This window comes from Homalodisca vitripennis, unplaced genomic scaffold, assembly GCF_021130785.1.
Source record: "Homalodisca vitripennis isolate AUS2020 unplaced genomic scaffold, UT_GWSS_2.1 ScUCBcl_8496;HRSCAF=16630, whole genome shotgun sequence".
NCBI classification, from domain to species: domain Eukaryota; kingdom Metazoa; phylum Arthropoda; class Insecta; order Hemiptera; family Cicadellidae; genus Homalodisca; species Homalodisca vitripennis.
In genome coordinates, this window is record NW_025784609.1 from 1 (window position 1) to 22,385 (window position 22,385).

At 34.3% G+C, this 22,385-nt stretch overlaps 1 protein-coding gene across 1 annotated transcript; it reads left to right on the forward strand.

The window, feature by feature from the left end:
- Positions 1-7,877: 7,877 nt before the first annotated feature.
- LOC124374449 (ankyrin repeat domain-containing protein 13D-like) lies at positions 7,878-21,492 on the forward strand (the record flags this gene model as incomplete). The annotated part of the gene is given in 7 exon segments (XM_046832659.1): positions 7,878-8,018; positions 10,187-10,337; positions 11,410-11,571; positions 11,814-11,914; positions 13,473-13,555; positions 21,317-21,368; positions 21,370-21,492. Coding segments are annotated over 7 exon segments (813 nt in total), but the record flags the coding sequence as incomplete, so codon positions are not given.
- Positions 21,493-22,385: the final 893 nt, after the last annotated feature.

Consider the following 22,385-nt stretch of genomic DNA (forward strand, 5'->3'; position numbering starts at 1 on the left):
ACGCAACTCAGTGAAAACCCTGTATGTGATACATGACGATGCTACTTTTACCTTATAGAATATTTATTTACAACCAATCGTTAGAGTTAACAACCAGTTGATAATTGTACAACTTGGAAGTAATGTTTACATAAAAAGCAAGACTGTGAATTATAAAGAAAAATACATTTAACAGGATTTTTGTTTATAAGCCGCTATTCAAAATGGATGTTTACTGCTGTATAGTGGTAATTTTGCTATGCAGGTAGATTAAAAAATCAGGCTTCTCTTTACTTAATACCCATTCCGTTGGTTGCTGCGATCGCAAAACGGTATCTCTCAGGGTAATAATTAAATGACAGCTAACTACGATTGGGTCGAGTCATCTCCCGCCAGATACCCGATTTATTTTTCGTTTGTTATTGTAGTCACGTTTTCCCTAAAACCAAATTTTCAGACGCGTTCGCATTAGTGGACTTTGAATGTGGTCGTTACCAAGTACATCTTTTCTTTCTGACTTCAGAAGTTTATTGCTGAATTACAGAAATGGACAATGATTCATAAAGTTTTCTGACGAAAAGGGGGGATTATGCAAACAATTAAACATACAAAAAGCCAACAGTTATCTGTTAGTATAACAAATATATGGGTGGCAATAGAACCTAAGCAGACCCACTATATTGGAATTCCTTACAAATTCTTCCCCAGTCAAATCTCTGAAGTGGTGGAGAAAGCTATTTTTCCTGGTTGTTGGAAAGTGGGCAATAGTAAATTATAGGCCTTCTCTTGTTCAACATGGAATAAACAAAAACCACGGATGAAAAAAAGCAATTTCAAACACAGGAATTGTCAGAGTAAATCACTCCATCACTGAAACTTGCAGAGCCATGTCCGTAACCCTATGAGTTTGAAGCAGGGTCGTCCTTCATCAGTAGAAAAAAGAAGAAAGACTAAACAAACACCCTCACTTTCTTTCGCAGCTCATCCAACAAAAAAAAATAAAGGACTGTTGCTGTTTGTAGCACAATATAAAGGTTGGCCAGGAGGAAGAAAGGAAAACACTTCACTATTGTAAAAATCCTGTTCAAAAAATCCTGGTCTTTCATCCTGCAGAGTGTTTTGAAACGATACCATTACCGTGCTTCCTAAAAATATAAAACTTATTAGTGTAAGTAATCAAATTTTATATCTTCTATTACTATAAGACTTAGAAATTTAAAATTAAAATTATTAATTTTTTTTTTTTTTTCTTTAACTAATAATGAATAATGTTAATATACTTTATCTGACTATCCAGATTTGACTAAATAATGGGTTTTTACTGAAAATATTGCTAAAAATAAATACGAGCAGTGAGGAGGGGGTCAGACTGGTGGAAAAACTCGAATACCAAGTGGTAAGGGTTAAAGACTATTTCTATGTCAATCCTCTGTAATAAAACTCAGCAGTTCATTGTATGCTACTGGTGTTGGTGTATGTGACATTTTTCCCCTCTATTTTTTTCTCTATTTTAACACTGTAGTATATCAAAACAACTGTAAAAAGTGAGTTAAAAGTTTTCCAACAGGTAAAAAGCTTATAATGAGACATTAAAATTTATCTTTTGGTGAACTAACTCGAACTTAAAACTTATTTCAAAATTACTCACATTTATTGAAGGTAAGAGCACATGTTTTCCTCACAGAGTTGTAATTGTAATTTTTACTGCTATAAACAAGACTGGCTGTTAGTGATAGCTGTGAAACACTAATTCTGTATAAAAAAGTTGTGCTTTGATATGTTGCTGGACGGATTTTAATAAACATAACATCTTGATTTTTACAAAACTGAACTGTAAATGACAGGAAGTGAGCACTGAATTGACTCTGGTAGTAACAAGCAAGAACCACAGTAACTTGGAATATAAAAATCAGCTGTAACTGTCTCTGTCTGATTGGATTGGAGGCAGCCACCTGCAGTGACAGGTCAAGGTCAGCTGGTCTTTTCTGCTCTGCCTGCTGTCTGCTTCGTTTACTTTGTACATATTGTTGACACTACTGACTGAGTCCGCCCACCACTGGTATTACATTATCTCAACTCATTGCAGTTTTTTAATAGGAACTGTTCATAGTTTTAAAAACACTGTGTGATAATACATTGAAGTCCACGTTGAATACATACTGACTTGTATAAATATTTGTAAATAATTTGTACATAATACAAATTAACCCTAAGAACTAGCGAGTAGACTTATTCTGAACTGGCAATTTTTTGTCTGCTAACACTTATTTTTAAACAACTACTAAAATGACTGTTTGTCCATTTAATACAGGAGATATTATTTTTGGAAAAATCAAAGGGAATACGTCACTGGCCTGCAAAAATAATAGATATTGCCACAAATGAAAACAAACCGCCTAAGTTTGATATTCTGTTCTTTGGGGGATAATACCACTGCTACAGTCAAACAAAGCAGCCTGGCTCCATTACTTAGAAAAACATACATACTTATGGATGCCCACTGACAGGACAGTCACAGAAACGAGAAATTTAACTTGGCGCTAAAAAGAAGCTGAATCAGCCTTTTATAATCAGACACCAAATGTAAACAGGGACACACCAACACCTGACAATGGATACTCAACCATGTATACATCTGCTGGGACAAAGATCCTTCCCACAAGAAACAACAGCTCAATAATAATAGAATTAGAAAACAGTCTTCTAGAAAATGACCCAACAAATGATGAAGACAAGCTTAAAATGGCTGCCACCATAGGTATGCGACTCTCCTAAAGGAAAATAACCATCTAAAAAAAACAAAGTAGCTGTACTGGAGAGTAATCTGGCTAGCAACGAAGCAAAAATGGAAGAGATGAAAGAAGAGGAATTAAAGTACCCTGGACAAAATGGAGAAAAAAACTGCTTGTCAAGCTAAATGAAAACTCAAGCACAACTGGACAAAGAGAAACTTGGAAAAATCACATAACCAAAACATTTTTGAAAACCATGACCAAAGACAAGAAGCACTTAAACAGACTACACTAGTAAAATAAAGCACTTAAAAACATACTATTTCATGCCTCAACACTAAAATGGACGAACAAAAAACCAAAGAACCAATACCCACTAAGAACATAGAAACTCAAACTGTGAACAATAATCTACCATCTTCCTCAACTATTGTGCTTGACATGGCAGAAATAAAAAAACCAACAAAATTTCATAATAAGCAAAATCAACTCATCCCAAATATTGCACTTCCAAGCCGTGCCATGCAATACTAAAGGAAGCATCAACTCAGACTGAACGCAATCAACCAGTGACACCAAATGTTAATCTACAACTCAACAAATGAGCTGAATAAAATAAAGCTAAAGCAAGCTGAAATGGAGCGCACCATTAAAATTACTAGAGACACAGCTTCGCAATCTTAACCCCAACATATCCGGACTCAGTCAAACCACAAACAAATGTCTGTAGCATATCACTACAGGCAGCTAAATATCGCTCCCTTCAACAGGCACCGAAGATCACCAGACACAAACCCTGTATCAACTCTCTCCAGAAAATCGTGTGGAAATAAAAACTTTAGCACAGGTAAGTGAATCTTTAACAACAGCAAAACCATCAAAAGTACAAGTAACAGAGCCTAAAAAGCGATATGCAAAAAGCTAACAATCAATCTTTACCTTCCAATAATTTAATTAAAAGAAGCCCCCCTCAAGATGCAAAAATTAGAAAGCCCGAAAAATCAGTAGAACAATTTTTTGCTGACTACATAGACCACTACAAAACAAAAATAGGGGAATGGGAGTCAGGACTAAAGAAAGGTACAGCACCAAACCCTCAAAATTTTAACTCCAGGAGCTCAACCGCCAAAGATGACAGTTACCACCCAAACAATCATCACAACAATATGCCGACACATAATTTTTTATCCCAGCGACGCCCCCAAAGGAAGTACACAAGCAGGGAAAATTCCACAACACAAACATTCAAAACAGTACCAAACCAAGTGTAAGAATAACTTCACCAAATACACAAGAAGTTAACAACAAAATAAATAGACTGATACATCTTCTAGAAAACTTTAACACCTCCACCAAACATTGTCGTTATAAGCGAACATGGACTAAAACCCTACCAAATTGAAAGTGTTGCACTGATACCTAGGTACCGCCTGATAGCTCATTTCAGCAGAGAGCGCTTCAGAAAAGGAGGAGTTGCAATATTTGTAGAGGAGAAACTAGATGAATATGCAGAAGCAGTAGATATCTTTGAGTACTGTGAAGAATGTGTATGTGAAATGGCGATGATAAAACTAAAAATCAACAAAACATGTCTAAATATAATTGGAATATATAGATCTCCGGATAAAAACCTTGATGAGGCTCTGGAAACTAATGTCGGCAATGATAGGAAGTCAGCAAAGCAGAAAATAGTCCTGTTATCATCATGGGAGACATAAATGTGGATATCCTGAAAACCAGATCGAAAGTCAATCAAAATTAAATGAAACCCTAGCATCTCATGGAATACAACGGGGTCACTTGCCACCCACAAGAATAACACCGGAATCTAAAACTTCAATAGACTGTATCTGTACCAACCTTACAATGGAAGAAGTGGATACTCAAATTATTGATGCAAAACTATCAGACCACACAGCTCAAATGTGTTCCTTGATATTAGAAAACACACCAACAAAGCCTACTACTCTAAGTAGAGATCTTCGACCACAAAGTCTACAAGACCTTAAAATGATTTTATCAGCGGAAAACTGGGAAGATGTTTTCAGTGCCCCCATCAACAGACGAAGCATATAACTTCTTCATTAACACTGTCACTCGAGCTCTCAATGCAACATGCCCCCTAAAAACCAGGAAAACTTAAAAACAAATGTAAACCAAAACACTTTGCTGACCAAGAAGCTATCAGACTAAAAAATTGTTATAAGGAAGCACAGGACAAATATGAACAAACAGGCAACTACATTGATAAAGAAAACGCAACTCGCATAAAAAAAACCTATGACCAGAGGCTTAAAACACTAAGGCAACAAACATCTGCTGACTTCATTCAAAGGAATGAAAATAAATCAAAAGCGGTATGGCAAGTGATAAATACCTCACGGAATAAGAAAAAAGACTGCTCTGCGCTCAAGTTAAAAGTCGATGGGGACCTAACAAACAAACCCTCAAAAAGTAACAAACTGCTTAAACAACCACTTTGCAACCATTGCGGAAGCTACACTTTCAAAAACATCTCCTCTAGAGAAAAAGACACCCCTGCTAGGTCAACAAACAATAGCACAAACATTTTCTCCACCATTTCACAAACAACCAATGAAGAGGTAATGTCCATTATATCAAAATTAAAGTCAAAAAAATTCAGCAGGAATCGATGAGATCTCTTCCAGAATGCTAAAAATATGCATGAACGAGCTGACACCCCCTTTGGTCTCAATTTTTAATAAATCATTTAAGCAGGGCAAAATTTCCATCAGGAATGAAAGTTTCAAAAATTTACCCAAAGTATAAAGGTGGAGACAAAACCATACCTACTAACTACAGACCAATCTCCCTCATCTCAACCTTTTCTAAAATATGCGAAAAAAATCGTTCTTTCAAGGCTCCTAGATCACTGCTCTCAACATGGCCTACTGACAAACAACCAACATGGATTTCAAAAAGGAAAGTCAACAACTACTGCCATGATCAAGCTGATCGAACACCGTGATTGACAGCCTTGAGGAGGGTGAACTACAGATGTCAATTTTTCTGGACTTCAGCAAGGCGTTCGACTGCCTTAGTCATAGTCTTATAATACAAAAACTGGAGAGGCTAGGTGTGAACAATAGTGCAAAACAATGGTTCAAAAGTTACCTACAAGGAAGAAGACAACTTGTTGAAATAAGACATACAAGCAGGGATATCACCTCAGAAATTAGATCAGACCTACTACCCATAGACAGAGGAGTACCACAGGGATCAGTGATGGGTCCAGTCCTATTCATCCTATTTATAAATGACATGCCACAATACCTTGATGAATACTGCACACCCTTGCTTTATGCCGACGACACTACACTGCTCCTAAAAAGGGAAGACATCGGACAAAAATTGCGGTATCATCCTACACGGCCTTAAACATGGCCTCTATCACTACTGTTATGGCAATGATCTGGCAGTTAATCCATCAAAAACAAAGCAAGTTGCATTTGGAAGACGAGCAGCAGAGGTACCTGTCCTTCCTGATATAGAAGCAGATTCACAAGCAAAGTTCCTTGGCATAATACTGGATGAAAACCTTCACCTGGACACCACATCTTGATAACATAAGCAAAAAACTGAACTCTGGGCCTATATGTCATTAAACAAATTAAAACAATCAGCGGCAACCAAACTGCAAAAAACTGCCTACTTCGCCATTATTTGAAACACATCTGCGATACGGACTAATAGTTTTGGGGCACATCCGCTAAAATTTAACAAGAATTCTCCTCCTGCAAAAAAAAAGCTATTAGGGCTCTATCTGACCTACAGAGTCGGGAATCATGCAGAGAAGCCTTCATAGCTCAAAAAGTCCTAACTGTGGTTGCGATGTACATTCAAGAGGTAATTCTCTATGTTGATGGGGAAGATCTACCAAGGCTCAGCAGCACCCATGAACATAACACAAGACATGCCACGAAGTACATCCTACCAAACCACCATCTCTCCACTGTACGAGAAAAAAACCTTCGTATATGGGTAGAAAAGCTATTCAACCACCTCCCACAAGACCTCCGTTCTAAAAGGGGCAAAGCGCTGAGGGACTTCGCTGCAGAGGTGGCTCTTGGAACGGCCCTACTACAGCCTGGAGGAATTCCTACAAAGACGACTCTAGACTGGCATCTATCTTATATCTATTTTTCAATTGTATGACACTATTCTGTAATCTTAATGATGACAAATAAAGATGAATCTAAATCTAAAATCTAAATCTAAATCTAAATCTGGTACACAGAGACTGTAAGAGTTTGCTTATTATGCCCTTTTATGACCATATGACTTATGGAATCACCTTATGAGGAGACTTGTTCTGTGTCAACCTAGAACAGGTTTACTTTCAAAAGATGGCAATAAAAACATTCGCTGGATTGGGGATACGGTGGGTACAGGAAAGATGTTCAAGATATGGAAAATTTGACAGTGGTTTCTCACTGTCTTGACAGTTATTTCGTCTGCTTGTACAATTGAACTTTAAGACCTGCCACTATTCATCAGCACAATACCAGATTTGCAAATAACTGCAATCTTCACCACTTTTCAACCACTTTACTGCACAACATTGTATGCTAAGAAACCAGCATACGCTGGGACCAAGTTCTACAACCTTGAAGAGTAGGAACGACCATGATCTCAGACTCCATTTAAAAAAAATGGCTTGGTCAACGACCATTCTACACAGCGGATAACTTTTTATCCTAGAGAATCTTTTGACAAATATATTTAATTGTAATAATGGAACTTTGTTCTTGTAAAAAATGTAATGTAATATAACTTTTCTGACGCCTGATTTTGATCAATGATTTTTTTCTCTCTCTCTCTCTGCAAAAAGTTGCAATTGTGGACATATTTAATATTTTGTGAATGTTCCCCCATGGCAGATCATTCTCTACTGAGGGTTAACAATTCTTAATTAAGGTTTTGTCCATACTTGTCAGTAACGATAATGTTTGCAACACTGAGCATTTTCATCTGTAGTTTATTTTTCCTCAAATGTTTTAAATATGACTTACAAATATATTAATGTATCTGTTTGAGAAGCATGTTATTTAATTAGATTCTTGAAAAGAAATAAGTATTTAATTTTTACATCAAGCTCTCAAATGCTTAACTAAGTCAGAAGTTTAATAGAATAAATAAACACTACTTGATTTCCAGGAAGAGTTCACATCCCTGGGGAACCCATGCAAGATTACACCAGAAGAGTATTTTAGTGCAAATGTGGACCTTGAAGGCAGGGACATTGGAAGACCAAAGGAAATAACCACGAAAATACAGAAGTTCAGGGTGAGTTAAAAAGCATTTTCAGGTATAAAAGGTTCAGATGATTGTAAGGGATCTAACAAGGCTCACTAAAATAACTAAACTGTGAATTTTATAGTTATGGACCTATAAATAGTTGGCTGTTACAAAACAAAACTCCTGTAGCAAAACAAACTGTAATGTTTTAAATATTAGTGCTGTTAGCATACTCAAAACTAATCTACATAAACTGAAAAAATTTCAAACTAGACCAACAATTTAAAAAGTACAAATTGTTATAGGGATTGTTATGAGTCAATTGAGAAAAATCAGATTGAAAGTATATTTCAGAAACCATTGAACTTTGTTGAAAAAACTGATTTTTTGTTTGTTTTTATAACATTTTTTTGTGATACAAAAATAGTTTTTCTAAAGAACACTGAACAGAATTTTTGTAATGAAAATTTTTATAAATTAGCAACTGTTGAACATGGTGTGGCTCAGGGTTTTGTCCTGAAGCATTATTATTCACAATATATAATACAGCGAAACTCTGTTATAACATGTTTCACAAATAAAGTTTTCCAGCCTACATCTATACTATATTTCACTGATAAATGAGCTTCTTATTTAAAAAAAGTCAAGTACCACACTAAGAGTTTCCTGCTTGCTCAGTTCTTGTTTCAGTACATTTTGATGGCTTATAATCTTTTTATCTCTGCAAATCACTGTTTTTGGCTATTTTTGTTGGACACACTGGATCCAAGGGTTGCCCTGTTTTGAATTATCTCTATTATCTGACTGCAACCTCTTAGAAAGCTACTGAAACAATTGAGAGCAACCCGTCTGATACTCCAATTTCCTTAACAAAAGATTCATCTACATTACCAAAAGCTTTCCAGAAGTCACAGAATAGACTAGAGGTCGCCTCTCTCTGGTCCAAGGCAGCCAGCACACAGTTTGTTAAACCTATAATAGTGTCTGAAGTTGAATTAGAAACCAAATATTTTTTATTAATTATTCATAATTATTAAAAAAAAAAAACTTTTAAGCCATGATTTTACAAACAGTTTAAAACATTTTGAAAAAAAAAAAAAAACTGAAAGGCCTGAAATAAGTCTGTAATTTTCTTTAAAGTTTGAGTTATTGTTTATAAATATTGGAATTACTCTGGCTGTCTTAAGACATTCAGGGAAGACTCCATCAACCAGGGAACTATTTACCAGAGAGAGAAAAAGGTTTTTATAACATGTGGATGTGCTCTACCAAAACCCTCAGAGTTATTTCAGCCAGACTTGGTAATTGATTTGATTTGAACGTATTTACAACTTCAATTATCTTCTTTTTCACAAACTGGATAAAAATAAAGTGAACTATTTACAAACAAATTTTGCAAAAAAATCTAGGTCATAGTACCTTGAATTAAGCAGGTTAGAAATAATACAGGTGTACTTGTGAAATGGCTATTAAATTCTATTGTGACATCCATTGAATTCATAATAACTTGCTCTTTTACAATTAAATTAATATTTTTTGTAGAATAAAATTATTTTGTATTTGAATTAATTATAAACCAGGTTGTTTTTGGAATTATTTCTAGAGCATTGTATTTTATTTACTAGAGGCTTTTTTTTGCACCCAAGACCATTTTAATCATGATATGTAACAAAAGTTTAATTTTTTGCAGCTGTTTTCTTAGTTTATTGATGGTTCTGGCAAACAGCTCCCTTGACAGGACAACATTTACCCCAACTATGTCAGTCACCCAATAATTATGGAAATGATTTTAATTTTTTTCATTGGGAATGTTAAGTCATAATAAAATACTAGCTTTTGAACAAATTTTTAGAAATTTACATCAACCGATTAACCAGAGATTACATTTAGCCAGTCTTGTTCTGACACCTTACAGATATTCCATGTACACCTTCCCTGTGGGGAGTTAGTCTACCTTGGTTGCATAAGATAGAAGGTTAATTTAACGAGTAAATTCTATATAGTGTTATTGAATCTCCAAAATCCTTTGAGCTTAAAGGAAAGCTTATAGAAAAAATTGGTATTAATGTGCTAAAAAAAGTCATATGCTTCTGCACAGTAATTACAATTTTTTAAATGTTTCAATCCGAATTGCTTTTTGAATATCACACACATTTCTATTGTGAAATTTAGATTGTATCCATAACATCTAAGGTTGCTTGTCGACGTGTCCCCAGGCGACGCTGTGGCTCTGCGAAGATTACCCACTCAGTCTACAAGAGCAAATTATGCCCATAGTAGATCTGATGGCTATCTCCAGCTCGCACTTCGCCAAGCTCAAGAACTTTATACAGATGCAACTTCCCGCTGGTTTTCCCATCAAGATAGGTATGCCCAATTTAACGTGTTTGCTATAAACGCTCATATATTATATGGTTTCCTATTGGTGCTTGTGTATCAGCCGTATATAAAGGATTTTGGATCATAACTACTGATGTAAGAAGTCGGTTTGCTTTTAAAGGAGAAACCTTAAGCAATATACCTCGTGCACTGATGATAAAAATTTACCTAATTCACACTTTACAAAAATGATGAATTTCCTTCCAGCCTCTATGTGGTACAAATAAACAAATTAAATAATTTTTATCTTAGTCTGTCTTTTGTCCATAGTGTAATATTGCAATGTGTGTGGATCTCTCAATTTTTTTATCATCATGCAATGTGGAAAATTGTGGGGGTGCCTCCTTGTTTTATCAAAACTTAACATTTTTTCGATTTTAAATTATTATCTCCCATATGTACCACTTATTATTGCTGTATAAACAATTCAATATTTTATCAAAGGGACCATTAATACGTTCATGGTGACGTGAACCCTGTTGGGTACACACCAGGCTTTTGTAAAGCGCATCATGTGCCCAATGGGCTACATGTTGCTATGTATTTCCTTATTGCGATTTTATTGTTTGCCTGTCTTGGTAGATTTTAATTTGATCCCGCACTTTAATAAAATACCTCAATCTATTGTGTATCCCATCGGGAGCACAATTGCTTAATTTTTTAAGGTAAATTAATTTTTTAGGTGTCCTGGGATAGAATTGTTGGAAATATATATTGAAATAATTGTTTTTGTGCAAAAGTGCGAAGCCTACATACATTTCTTGTTATACTTAGATGTTTACCGTAAAGAACTATTAGCTTTTGTGCTATTATTATTGATTAATTCGACGGGTAAATAAAAAAGTCCAGAAATAAGATGTCGTTGTGAACTTGTTAATAAATAAATACATACGGAATCTTAATCCTGAAACAATCTGCAACTCACCATGTTGCTCTGATTAAATTAATTCTACAAGATGTTCCATCGACTCCCACTAGCCTGAAGAGGATGTTATATTTTTTCCTAAATTTGTCATGTATACTAGTTTTGTACTCCAGCATCGTAGCTGATCTTTTTCAGAAATTCCACTGTTCCACGTCCTGAATGCTCGAATCACATTCGGGAACATCTTCGCAATGGATGAGGCGGTGGCAGGAGTCAGCAGAATAGAGGAGAGCAGTCGGATGTCCTGTTCCTTGGACGACTCCTGTTTTGAGCCCCCTGCTTCCTACACACTAATGGGTGAGTTCAACAATACAGGGAATTCTGTCAATTAGAAAAAAAGTATTTTTAGCTCCATACATTAAATGTCCAATTCCATCAGTTGCGTGATTACCTCTATTACAGAACTTGCACAGTAAAGTGAGTCCATAGTTATACATAGTATTAGTTATAGTATACATAGTTCTTTAAGCAGCTGATCTGTGTATTTAATATACCAGCATGATTATATTATAATGATGAAACGAATTGTTTCTGTTTAGGGGCCGACATGAGAAGACAGATCAGTCTGGAGGAGGATGACGACATGTTGCAGTACGCCATCACCCAGAGTCTGCTGGAGGCTGGTAGTGAAGAGGATCAGGTGAGATTAGACATGTTGTACACCCATACATACTAATCAAAAGGCTGCTGTTCATGTAATAAGATGAAGGAGGAGGGCTAGATACTGCAGTATAGCACCACCACCACCTAATCAGTTCTATGCTGCTTAAAGGGTTTTGATTTGAGTCTAAAAATTTAAATTTAGCTAAACCATGAAATCTCCACTAACCATGAAAGCTCCACTAAATTCCATTCTGGAATTGACAGTAGCACTATTCTCATGCCCACAGGGAGTATTCTGAAGATCAATTTATTCAATAAAAAAATGTTCATGGAAATGAGATTTTTTTCAAGATGACGCATAATGAGATGAGACACCCTAAGGATTCTTTTATGCATGTGATATGTATTGGTACAGTAAAAACATATACAGTGAAATAATTCTGATACAGTGCAAACTCTCTGTACCTACAAAAATTCTGTTGTACGGCTAATCTTTTTGTTTACAACATAATTGTTTCATGAGCCTTTTTGTAGCTTTTAGTATAACTGCTTTACGTCATTGTAAAGATAATATTAAATCGAACAAGATAACTGGACTAATTAGCTTGTAATAAGTGTCACAGTCATGCAGTAAAACTTTTCTTTTTTCAACCATACAAAGAGAAAGAATCAAATAAAACACAACTCTAGTAATTATGATGATTGTTCCTCAGTCAAGCAGCTGATTTTCCAAAGGTTTCAGACTATTTAAACACGCTTTATCTCTAACCTAAAACCAAAGTCACTTGATCTTATAAATCTAACAACTAAAAAATGTTCAATGAGATATCAGAATGTATAAACTTGAATTACCTGAATTATTATGATATTCTTAAATTTCGTGGTTAGATTTTATCACAATTTATCTTTAATAATGTCTTGACATAACAATGTTTATAAACATGCAGTTTGTGCCATTTTGTTAAGCAAGTAATGAACTATAAACAGTAACAATGTCGAGCCGACATTGATTTTCGTGTTAGTATCCCACTTTCATCCATGCTGGTGTGATGTGGTGATTTTTTTTCGTACTCGTAACTTGTACTCGAGACTTGCATTTTAATGCAGTGACAACGACTGGATTAGACTCCAAGCAGCTTTTGGGTATGTTCAAACCCTTTTCTTTTCCCTTCTTTTCTTCTTTCTGTTCTTTGTTTTTGTATAATACTAATAACTCCCCCACCTGATGAAGAGGATATATTCCATCGTCAATAACAAACTTTACACAATGAAATAACATTATTAAAACGGAATATACAAAATGTTTTTCTTTGAAAAAGATGTGAATTTCAGGAACAAAACTAAAAAGTTTAAAAAAATATTAAAAAACTGTGTATTTATTATGTATTTACATGCTGTTCTAAGTTTAGCTAAAATATTTGATTATGAAACAGCAGATGGGCTACTAAAAAACAATTTATTTTGAGTTGAGCATTCCAAAACAGATGTATCCATTGAAAACTAAAATTCAATTTTTCAACCAAAACCAATACTTTCTTCTGTATTGTGTTTTGAGAAAAGTAAAAATCATGTGGTAAAGATTAAAATAATTGCAGGTTGACATATGGGAAGCACTGCAGGTCCAGAGGCCAAACACTCCTGGATACACTCCTGACGACGAAGAGAAAGCTCTTCAAAGGTGAGTAGAACTCCCAACACCGTTCTGAGGTATGGTCACCACACAGACAATTGGTATGACTCATCACCATGTACTTACTGTGCTGTGTACTTGCTTATTGATACAACTGATAAATATGATAATGCTAGATGGAGTGTTGATATGCTAGTGTTGGAGTTACTAGTTATTTTTTTTGGGTGTGTCCCTGGGCGTTGGATGGGGAGATTTGGTGGTTACTGGTGATGGATGTGGGTCTTTGCAACTGAAACTGCCTCATCACTATTCCCCATAACTGGTACGGTTACAGAACCGTGACAATAAAAATTAAAAGGCTCTACTGAAATTGTTGTGATAACATGACAAAGAAAACTGCTATTGCAATATTTTTTATAAAAAAGTAGAAGGTTCCACTGGAGCTGTCACAACAGTGCAACCGTTTGCAACGGATTCTGGACTTGTACTGTTACTAGAATGATCAGATAACCATAAAATATACGTTGCAACAAGTCCATAGAGGCTTATTTTTATATTTCCACCTTTTTTTCTTTTTTACCTCCTTCCAATACTATTTGTTATTCATTGGGAATTTACTTGTACTATTTAGCACTTTTTTAATCCGTTAACAATGTTTTATAGCTTATACTAATTATCAATCATTTGAATACCTAGTTAAAAAAGTTTCAATATTTTCCACTTTTATGTCATTATCAACATCTAATTTTTATATTAATAACAAACTATACATTAATGTTTTTCATGTACCATATTTGATTTACTTTATACTATTGAGCCCAAACAATACTAAATAAATGTTGTAATAGAAATATTTTCATTTCACGTGTTGGTAAAAATTGCTAGAATTTGAACCACCTATTATTTGGAACGTCTGTTAAATGTGTATTTTTTACCTATGTTGCAATAAAAGAACTGTGATATACATGATGAGATAAGATGTTTCGTTGCAGTAGAACTGTTAGCTCCACGGCTGTCGTGAACTTGTAACGATTCCGCGTCAGGAGTGGTTTGGCACATCTCTAACTGGTGAATTAATAAGCCAGGTTGAACCTATCTAGTGAATTTTTTTATTGGATAAAATTCTGTCAAGACTGGGAGATTCTTCCAGAACCACAATACAATCCTAAAGGTTGAACATATTAACCCAACAGGAGGAACAGAAATGAGACAATTCAGATTTTGTTAGAAATCCAGTTCGTGGAGCGATTATTGTGGGATAAAATACCCCACGTACTGAACAGTAGTCCAGAGAGGATGTTTGAGCTAAATCACATACAGGAAAGAATATTTCACTAATAACAGAACGGACAGGACCGTCATGTCCTTAAGCTATTTAAAGTTGAAGGAGCAGTTGTTCCTTGCTCTACAAAAAGAGGGCAGATGACAGAAATGAAATAATGATGGTAGTGTTGCTCATCAGTTGCGACAGGGCAAGTTTCCAGTTAGCATATATACTAAAATCGTAAAGAAGAGTCTCATTCATATGGATTACTATCCGTTTTTCCAGAGAGAACTTTCCTGTCCTAACATACCCAATTGAGTGAGAAGTCTTACCTCTTTTAATTAAAGTATTCCAACAGTTTTGAATGGACAAGGAATGGATGAATTGGTCAGTAACTCACCATTACGTAACAATCAGCAGGTTAATATAGTAAGGAAATCCACTAGAATTATACTGCATAGTTTAGTTGGAAGGTGACAAGAAAAAAGTAACCTTGAATGCTGTTGAATAGCTAGTAAGAAACACAACTCCTTATAAGGAACAAAAGGAATGATCCAATTTTTCGTATTCAACTGTTCACTGGTCTTTTGACACAGCTAAGCAGCTCAAAAGCTGAGCCTACGAGTTTGATTTGAGGCTTGTACTAAGCTGTCATTGAATGCTAGAGGAACTGGCAATATACAGTCAGGTATGGCGGTTATTGATGCCATGAATTGAGGCATCAAGGAAAACGGGGAGATAGGCTGATTAGCAAGAAAGGCGTCAGGTCCGTTTTGAGAGATTTGGAGCCACACAAGTTGGTATTTCCTTAATTTCAGAAGCAGGAAAGTGAAGGTAAAAACCTTATTTTGGCAGAACATCTATAGACTGTCAGACAAAGCTATAGATTGACCCTTTAAAGAAAACAAAGTAACAACTTTGACTTGTCAAAAGAACATTTTAGATTTCTTATAGTAAAATTTTACTGGCCAAAAACCTATCTGAAAACATTTACAAGACTAGTATTAAGTAACTCCTAGGAGTCTGTATATGTGGCAATGAACATAAAGTCAGAGGAATTTGTTGACTAGAATTGTACATTCATCTCGCTTGAGTGTGTAGGAGTGGATTGGGAACACATTTCCTGAGACGTTCGAAGTGAAAGAGAGGCAAGCCACAGAAAGTTTTAAAATTAATTACAGTCTGCAACATTTTGATGGAAGCATGAAAGCTCCTCTTAAGAAAAAATTCTAGGTGGAGATTTCTATGTTCAATACGATTGCACTGATCTGTAACTCCATTACAGCCAAACAAACTGCACCTTGTCTGTGTACTTGCAGTTTTCAATAAACGAGGTGTCGTATTAAATTACGAGACTGACGCTGCTGCGGATCAAGGAGGCATGCGTCAACCGCCAATAATCAACAGCTGTTTAGTGTGAACCTTTCTTGTAAGTATGCAGCTAGCCTCGCTTCTGTAAACAGTACCATTTAATCAGAACCTACGTTCGTGTTATTGTTGTTTTTTTGTTTTGCCAGATAAAATGGTTAGTGTAATAGTAGAGCAACAGATTATTGTGAAATTTCACTTTAAACTTGGAAAAACTGCTACAGAAACCGATAATTTACTGAAAGAAGTGTATGGCAGTGAATGTTTATCGCAGGGACGTGTTTTTGAATGGTTAAGCATTTTAAAGATGGCAGAGAAGACGGTCAAGATGATTCGTGGCCAGGTCGCCCTTCAACATCAAAAATGGATGAAAATGTAAAAAGTCGGTAATTTGATTTGGTCTGACCGTCGATTAAGTATTCGCGCAACTGGTGAAACTGAAGGTATTGATCAAGAATGTGTATGGCAAATTTTACATGATACAATTTAACATGTTTGTACGCAATTGAAAATGACCCAAATATTTTGGAAATAACATGTGATGAAAGGTTTTTTACTTATAATCCAGAAATGAAGCACATGTCCTTGCTCTGGTAAAGCCCAACTTCACTGAGAGCCAAAAAAGCTCGAATGAGCAAGTTAAAATTTAAAATAATGATGACTGTTTTGTTTTATATCCATGGGATGGTGTACCTTCACTGGGTTCTTGAAGGTCAAACAATTAATAAATATTACTACCTTGAAGTACCTTATTAACTTTAGGGTCAAAGAGTAAGGAAAAAACTCCCTGAAAATGTGGGAGAACAAATCATGAATTCTCCACCAAGACAATGCATCAGCTCATTCTGTCAAGAGGTTCCTAGCCAAGTACAGCATCCTAGTGTTAGAACATCCACCTTATTCACCAAATCTTGTACCTGCAGACTTCTAGCTATTCCCTAAAGTGAAATCTGTATTTAAAGGAACAAGATATGAGTCTGTGGAAACTGTAAAAGAGAAAGCAGCCTGAAGGAGCTGACTTCCACCACTGTTTCCAATAATGGAATATTTGCATGGAGCGTTGTAAGGGTAGAGGAGTTTATATTGAAGGTGACCAAAAGTGATTATGTGCAAAAATATAAATAACATTTATCGGTCTCGTTATTTAATAGCAACACCTCGTATACAACTAAAAATTAGTTAAATTTGTATTAAAATTGGGTTAAAATTATCGAAGAGAGTTTAAGTATCGAAATTTGGTGATAAAATTAAGCATCAAGTAATTCTGGAATGGATCTAGCCTTAGTCCATGTGAATCCATACCCAAATGGAAATCCCATAATCAGTTTTAGAACTTTTTTTTAATGTTGCACAAGTATAATTCTATTTAATTTTGAGTTCTGGCTTGATGTAATTGTCCACGAGCATAGTATGTTTTTAAAATCATGCGTTAAATAGAATACTCCCATAAGTGGTTCTACAAAACATTTACAAATTAAAGAGGTAAAGAAACAGAAGAATACAGATGTGGAGAAATATTGAAATCTTACGGTTTTGATTATCTATTATATTTAGCACATTCTGCAATACATACTTAAATTCTAATTCTGTATTATAGAATGTTTATTAGAATGAGTTTATAGAATGTTCACTGTTTTGTTGACAGCGATATTCCCAAATCAAAATCTCCGCTCCTGCAAGTCCCAAAACGGTAGTTTTTTAAACGCTTTTTGGATGCAATGTATTTTGTAATCACAACCTGTACAAATCAGTTCACCTCACAGAATTAATTGTAATTGTAATTGTGAATTAAAGCGATAAAACTTAATTGTATCGAATTAATGGTTGTGTCATCTGACTTAGTATTTTATGGTTTTTACTTGTACCTTCCGATTTCCTCTGTAATTTAGCATGAAGTTTTTCTCAGTAACACTGCCATGCAATAGTTTGTGCAATTATATGCTATGCCCTGGTATTCAAATTGAGCTATGCAAGTGCATAAATTAACTCTTAATTGTTTGGCTCATCCATTAGCATGATGCAACAGAAATGGTCCGTGACAGGCAACTTTGCTCCAGTCATCTGGTGCCGTGGCCACACGCTTATCAAATTTACTTTATAACATACAGTGACAATTAATTTTTCAGTGTTTAATATAAAATTGAAATTGATCAACAACCAATAACAAATGGCTTAAACTCTTAACTTAAATAATTTGTTAATTTAGAAATGTTATTGTGCTATCAATTTATCAGTAATGTTGTCAGGATGTGTAAAGAAATGCAGATAAATATAATGTCCCTGTTAATCGTTAACAATTATTAGTCTGCTTATATTTGTTATTGAGAAATCTTAACACCCGGTTGTAAGGACCCTTTGTATTTTATTTTTATATTCTTCAATCAGATAAAATTTATTTATCATTAAATCCATTTTAACGAAATGTACAAATTAAAACAGTTATCTGTTTTGTTGTCTATTTGGATTTTATGATCAGAAAAATCAGCTGTTACTCATTTCTTTGGGATAGTCATTTGGTAATCACTGCTGTGTTAGTTTGGTTATGTTTCATGTAAGTAGAAAGTTGTAGTCTAGGCCAAAATATTTGTTTCCAGTTTCTTCTTCATATTTATTATTTCTTTGGAACATAACTTTCCCCTAATAGAACTTTAAAATTTGTTTTTTTAAACTGTGAGGAAAACAGGATACGAATGTTGTTAAAGTGTTATACTAAATGTACCAGTTATACAATTATTACATATTGTAGGATTTATGTTTGAGATTTTTTAATTGTCTATAAATATTGCTCAATTTATGTCTTCAACAGTATTACAGTGTATATTTTGCTGCATTTATTTTATCATATATTATCGTAAAAATGTAATATTCTATTAAAAAGGTAATATTGCATTACAAATGTAATAACATTGTGTAGGCAAAAAGGTTTATTATTTTCCTTATTAAAGATTTCTCTCTTTTGATTCAATATATTTTATTTTGTAAGGTATGTGATAATTGGGGTATGCATTGGTCGAGCGTTTAAGACGATAGACTTTGTCATTGAGTTAGAGATAGCGCAGGTCCACATTCTGTCTGTGACTGTAGCACTTTTTATCAGTATCATCCACCTTGAACTTTATCGATTCTCCCCCTTATTCTCTCGATAAGATCCTTGCCTAGGCCAGTGGCCCATGAGGACAGGCAGAATAAGAGTTAGAAAGGGATCGACCTCTCCTAAAAAAAATTTAACCCTGAAAATTGAAAATATGTCAATAATATACTCTTTATTTCTTCCCCTTAGAGTTTATTATTTCACTCACCACTAGTATATAATGATATTTTAAGAATTATTTATATGACTTTGTGTGTTTTGGTTCGATAAGTATATCAGTTGATAACTGAAATGTTGGTAGTCCTGGCTTGTTAGCAGATTAATACATAGACTGCTTGTCACTTGTCTCATAAACAAGCAATATCTATTTAAGATCATTTGTTTGAAAGGTTTTTTATGAATAACAAAATAGTTATGTCTTTAATCCAAGATAACGAAACATTACATTAATAATATCTTGATTTTTTTTAACATGTCATTCTTTAAATTGTAATTATAATAAGCTTAAATGAACACGAACATATACAGTCCTGAACTAGATTACCACAATTATGTCCACTCAAAATTTGTAAAATTAAATAATAATTTTATTACACAAACTGGTCATATAAATGTAAAAGAAATTCAAATACAGAACATAGTATACCTCAAAAATTCCTTGACATTCATCCTCAAATGCCCATTATTCCGAAGAAATACTTTGAAACCTGGTATGATTGTTTTACACTTTTTTCTCTGTTGTAATGTTGAGTTTATTTTGGCCTATAAATGACTCTGAACAGCTAAAGTATTGTTGTGTATTAAACAGTTAAATTATTCCAATTTCCAATGACAGTCACTTTAACTTGATACTCCACAGAAGACTAATTTTTTAACATTTGGACGTTATTTGCAGAAACGTTCACACGTGTTGGTTTCCATGATCAACCATTACTCAGAATTCCTTACAAAATAATTTCAATTTGGATTACATATTTGATTGATTGACTTTGTCATATTTATTCCATATAATTTCCTTATTTAGCATATCTACAACTCCAAAAATGTGTACTTTTTAAATTAAAAGTGACAAAAAAAAGTATCACGTGTGATCTAAAGTGTTAAAACTGTCTGTTTATATTCTTTGCTTGGCCAGTTTTGCGAATTTCTGTCACATTATGAAAATACATTAAAAATAACAGTAAAACTTGGTATTGTTTCATAGTTATTTTTTATTTAAAAAATGAGTAATGGGCATAATATTCCACTTAGGCACTTTGATTTTCAATTTTGTCAATATATTTCGTATTTAGGTTTTTACTTCTTTCTATGTAAACAAACTAAAGGATTATTCTAATTCAGAAGACATTTTGATTTTTGGCTTGTTACTTTAATTTTTAAGTATTCTCAGCCTTGAGAATCTGCTCAGCTAAATATATTCAAGGATCTTGACCTTTGGAACTGAGATATTTTTTGCTCAACCACAATATTTTCAGATATTGTCAGTCCAGTCTCACAAACTGAGTTATCTTGCTCTGACCATACATTTTCTTGGTACAAGGTTTCAAAAGTAGGTTAGTGGTTAGCTTGCTTGAGCTGTGCTCAACCGTCTAGGAAACTAGGTTTTTCATTTTAATGTTTCAACAATAATTACTGCTAAAGTTTCCATTCGTGCTGAAGGAAATAGATCTTATTAACCACCCGTGTTGGTACTTATCCTATAAAGTAAGGATAGTATGGATTTTCCTGTTGGTTTCAGTCCACGCCCAATTTCAGGTTTCTAAAACATCTACAGTTACACTTTAGTAATTAATCAACTTAATTAAAAACAAGACAATACAGTACATTACATTCAGTTTACACATATAATTATTTTGGCTCTTTGGCTAACGAAATATGAAAACTTCACTTAGGGTACAGAGGAAAGAATTTGACATCTCTTTGTTATTACTTTGGAACTTAGTAAGTAAATATCCAGCAAACCTAACCGTAAGATAGATTTTTTCTAAAGTTATTTACACGTCTTGTATAAACCTGTAGACTGTCGTGTGCACCTGTACACCCGGTAGTGTAGTGAGCACGTCCTGTAGCTAGTCTATGCCCGCAGAGCCATACAGGCCAGCCTGTCTGCGTACCAAGACCTGGACCCCGAACTGCTGGCGGTGTGATCAGCTGTCGCAGCAGCAAAGAGAGGAAGAAGAGCGACAACTGAAACTCGAGCAAGAGACACTGGACCATGTGCTCAAGTTGTCACTCGAGGAGAAAATGACGCTCTTCTGGCTGGTATGGCTTCCTTCCTCTCTGTTCTTTTTTTAAGTATTTACTCCTTTTTAATATGACTCAAAGATATCATGAGCCTGTTAAATTTTTTACTTCCAGGAATTTAAATCAAATGAGAAACAGATAGAATTGTAGAAATTTTTGAAAATAGAAACAGAATCAGAATAATTTTTTTATGACCAAATTAAAGTTCATACAATAAACAACAATGTCACATCAATTAGGCCCTAATCTATTTTAAGTATGTGGCCTAAGTATTAGCAACACTGTTACTTACAATCAACAAATTTCAAACTAAATTAGCTTTAAAACTTGAGTGAAAGAACTGAAATTAAACATTAAAAACACATAATTTAAAAAACAAGACCAACAAGCCGTTCAATAATTAAAAACTCAGAAGAGCAGGTAAAAAAATCTAGTCCTTAATATCACACACATAGTTAGACAATTAAAGGTTAAAATTAAAATTAAAATAAGAGGTAGAGTTTTTCTAATTTGATATCACAAAAGATCAGCAAGGCCCTAAAATAATTATTTAAAATATTTCATCTAAATTGTTTTTGATCTTAGTTGTTTATAAAATTCTCTTGTAATTTATAAAAAGATTTAAACAGCTATGTATTACAGCTGTAAAAGTTCTTACATCTACATGACTTGATAAATGTAACTTATTAAACATTTTAATTGCTAAAGGTGATTATTTTGGGCCTTACTTAACCTACATTTGATGTAGGTCAATCTTATGGCTATTTCTTGTAAAAATGAGCATGAACAGAACTTCTTAACTGATAGCTGTGAATGTCATGTTTTACCTTTAATTAGGTTACAAAAAATGAACTGATTGAAAACTTGTGAGTATTCCTTCGCTAGTAGATAAAGTCTACATTGATCTCAAA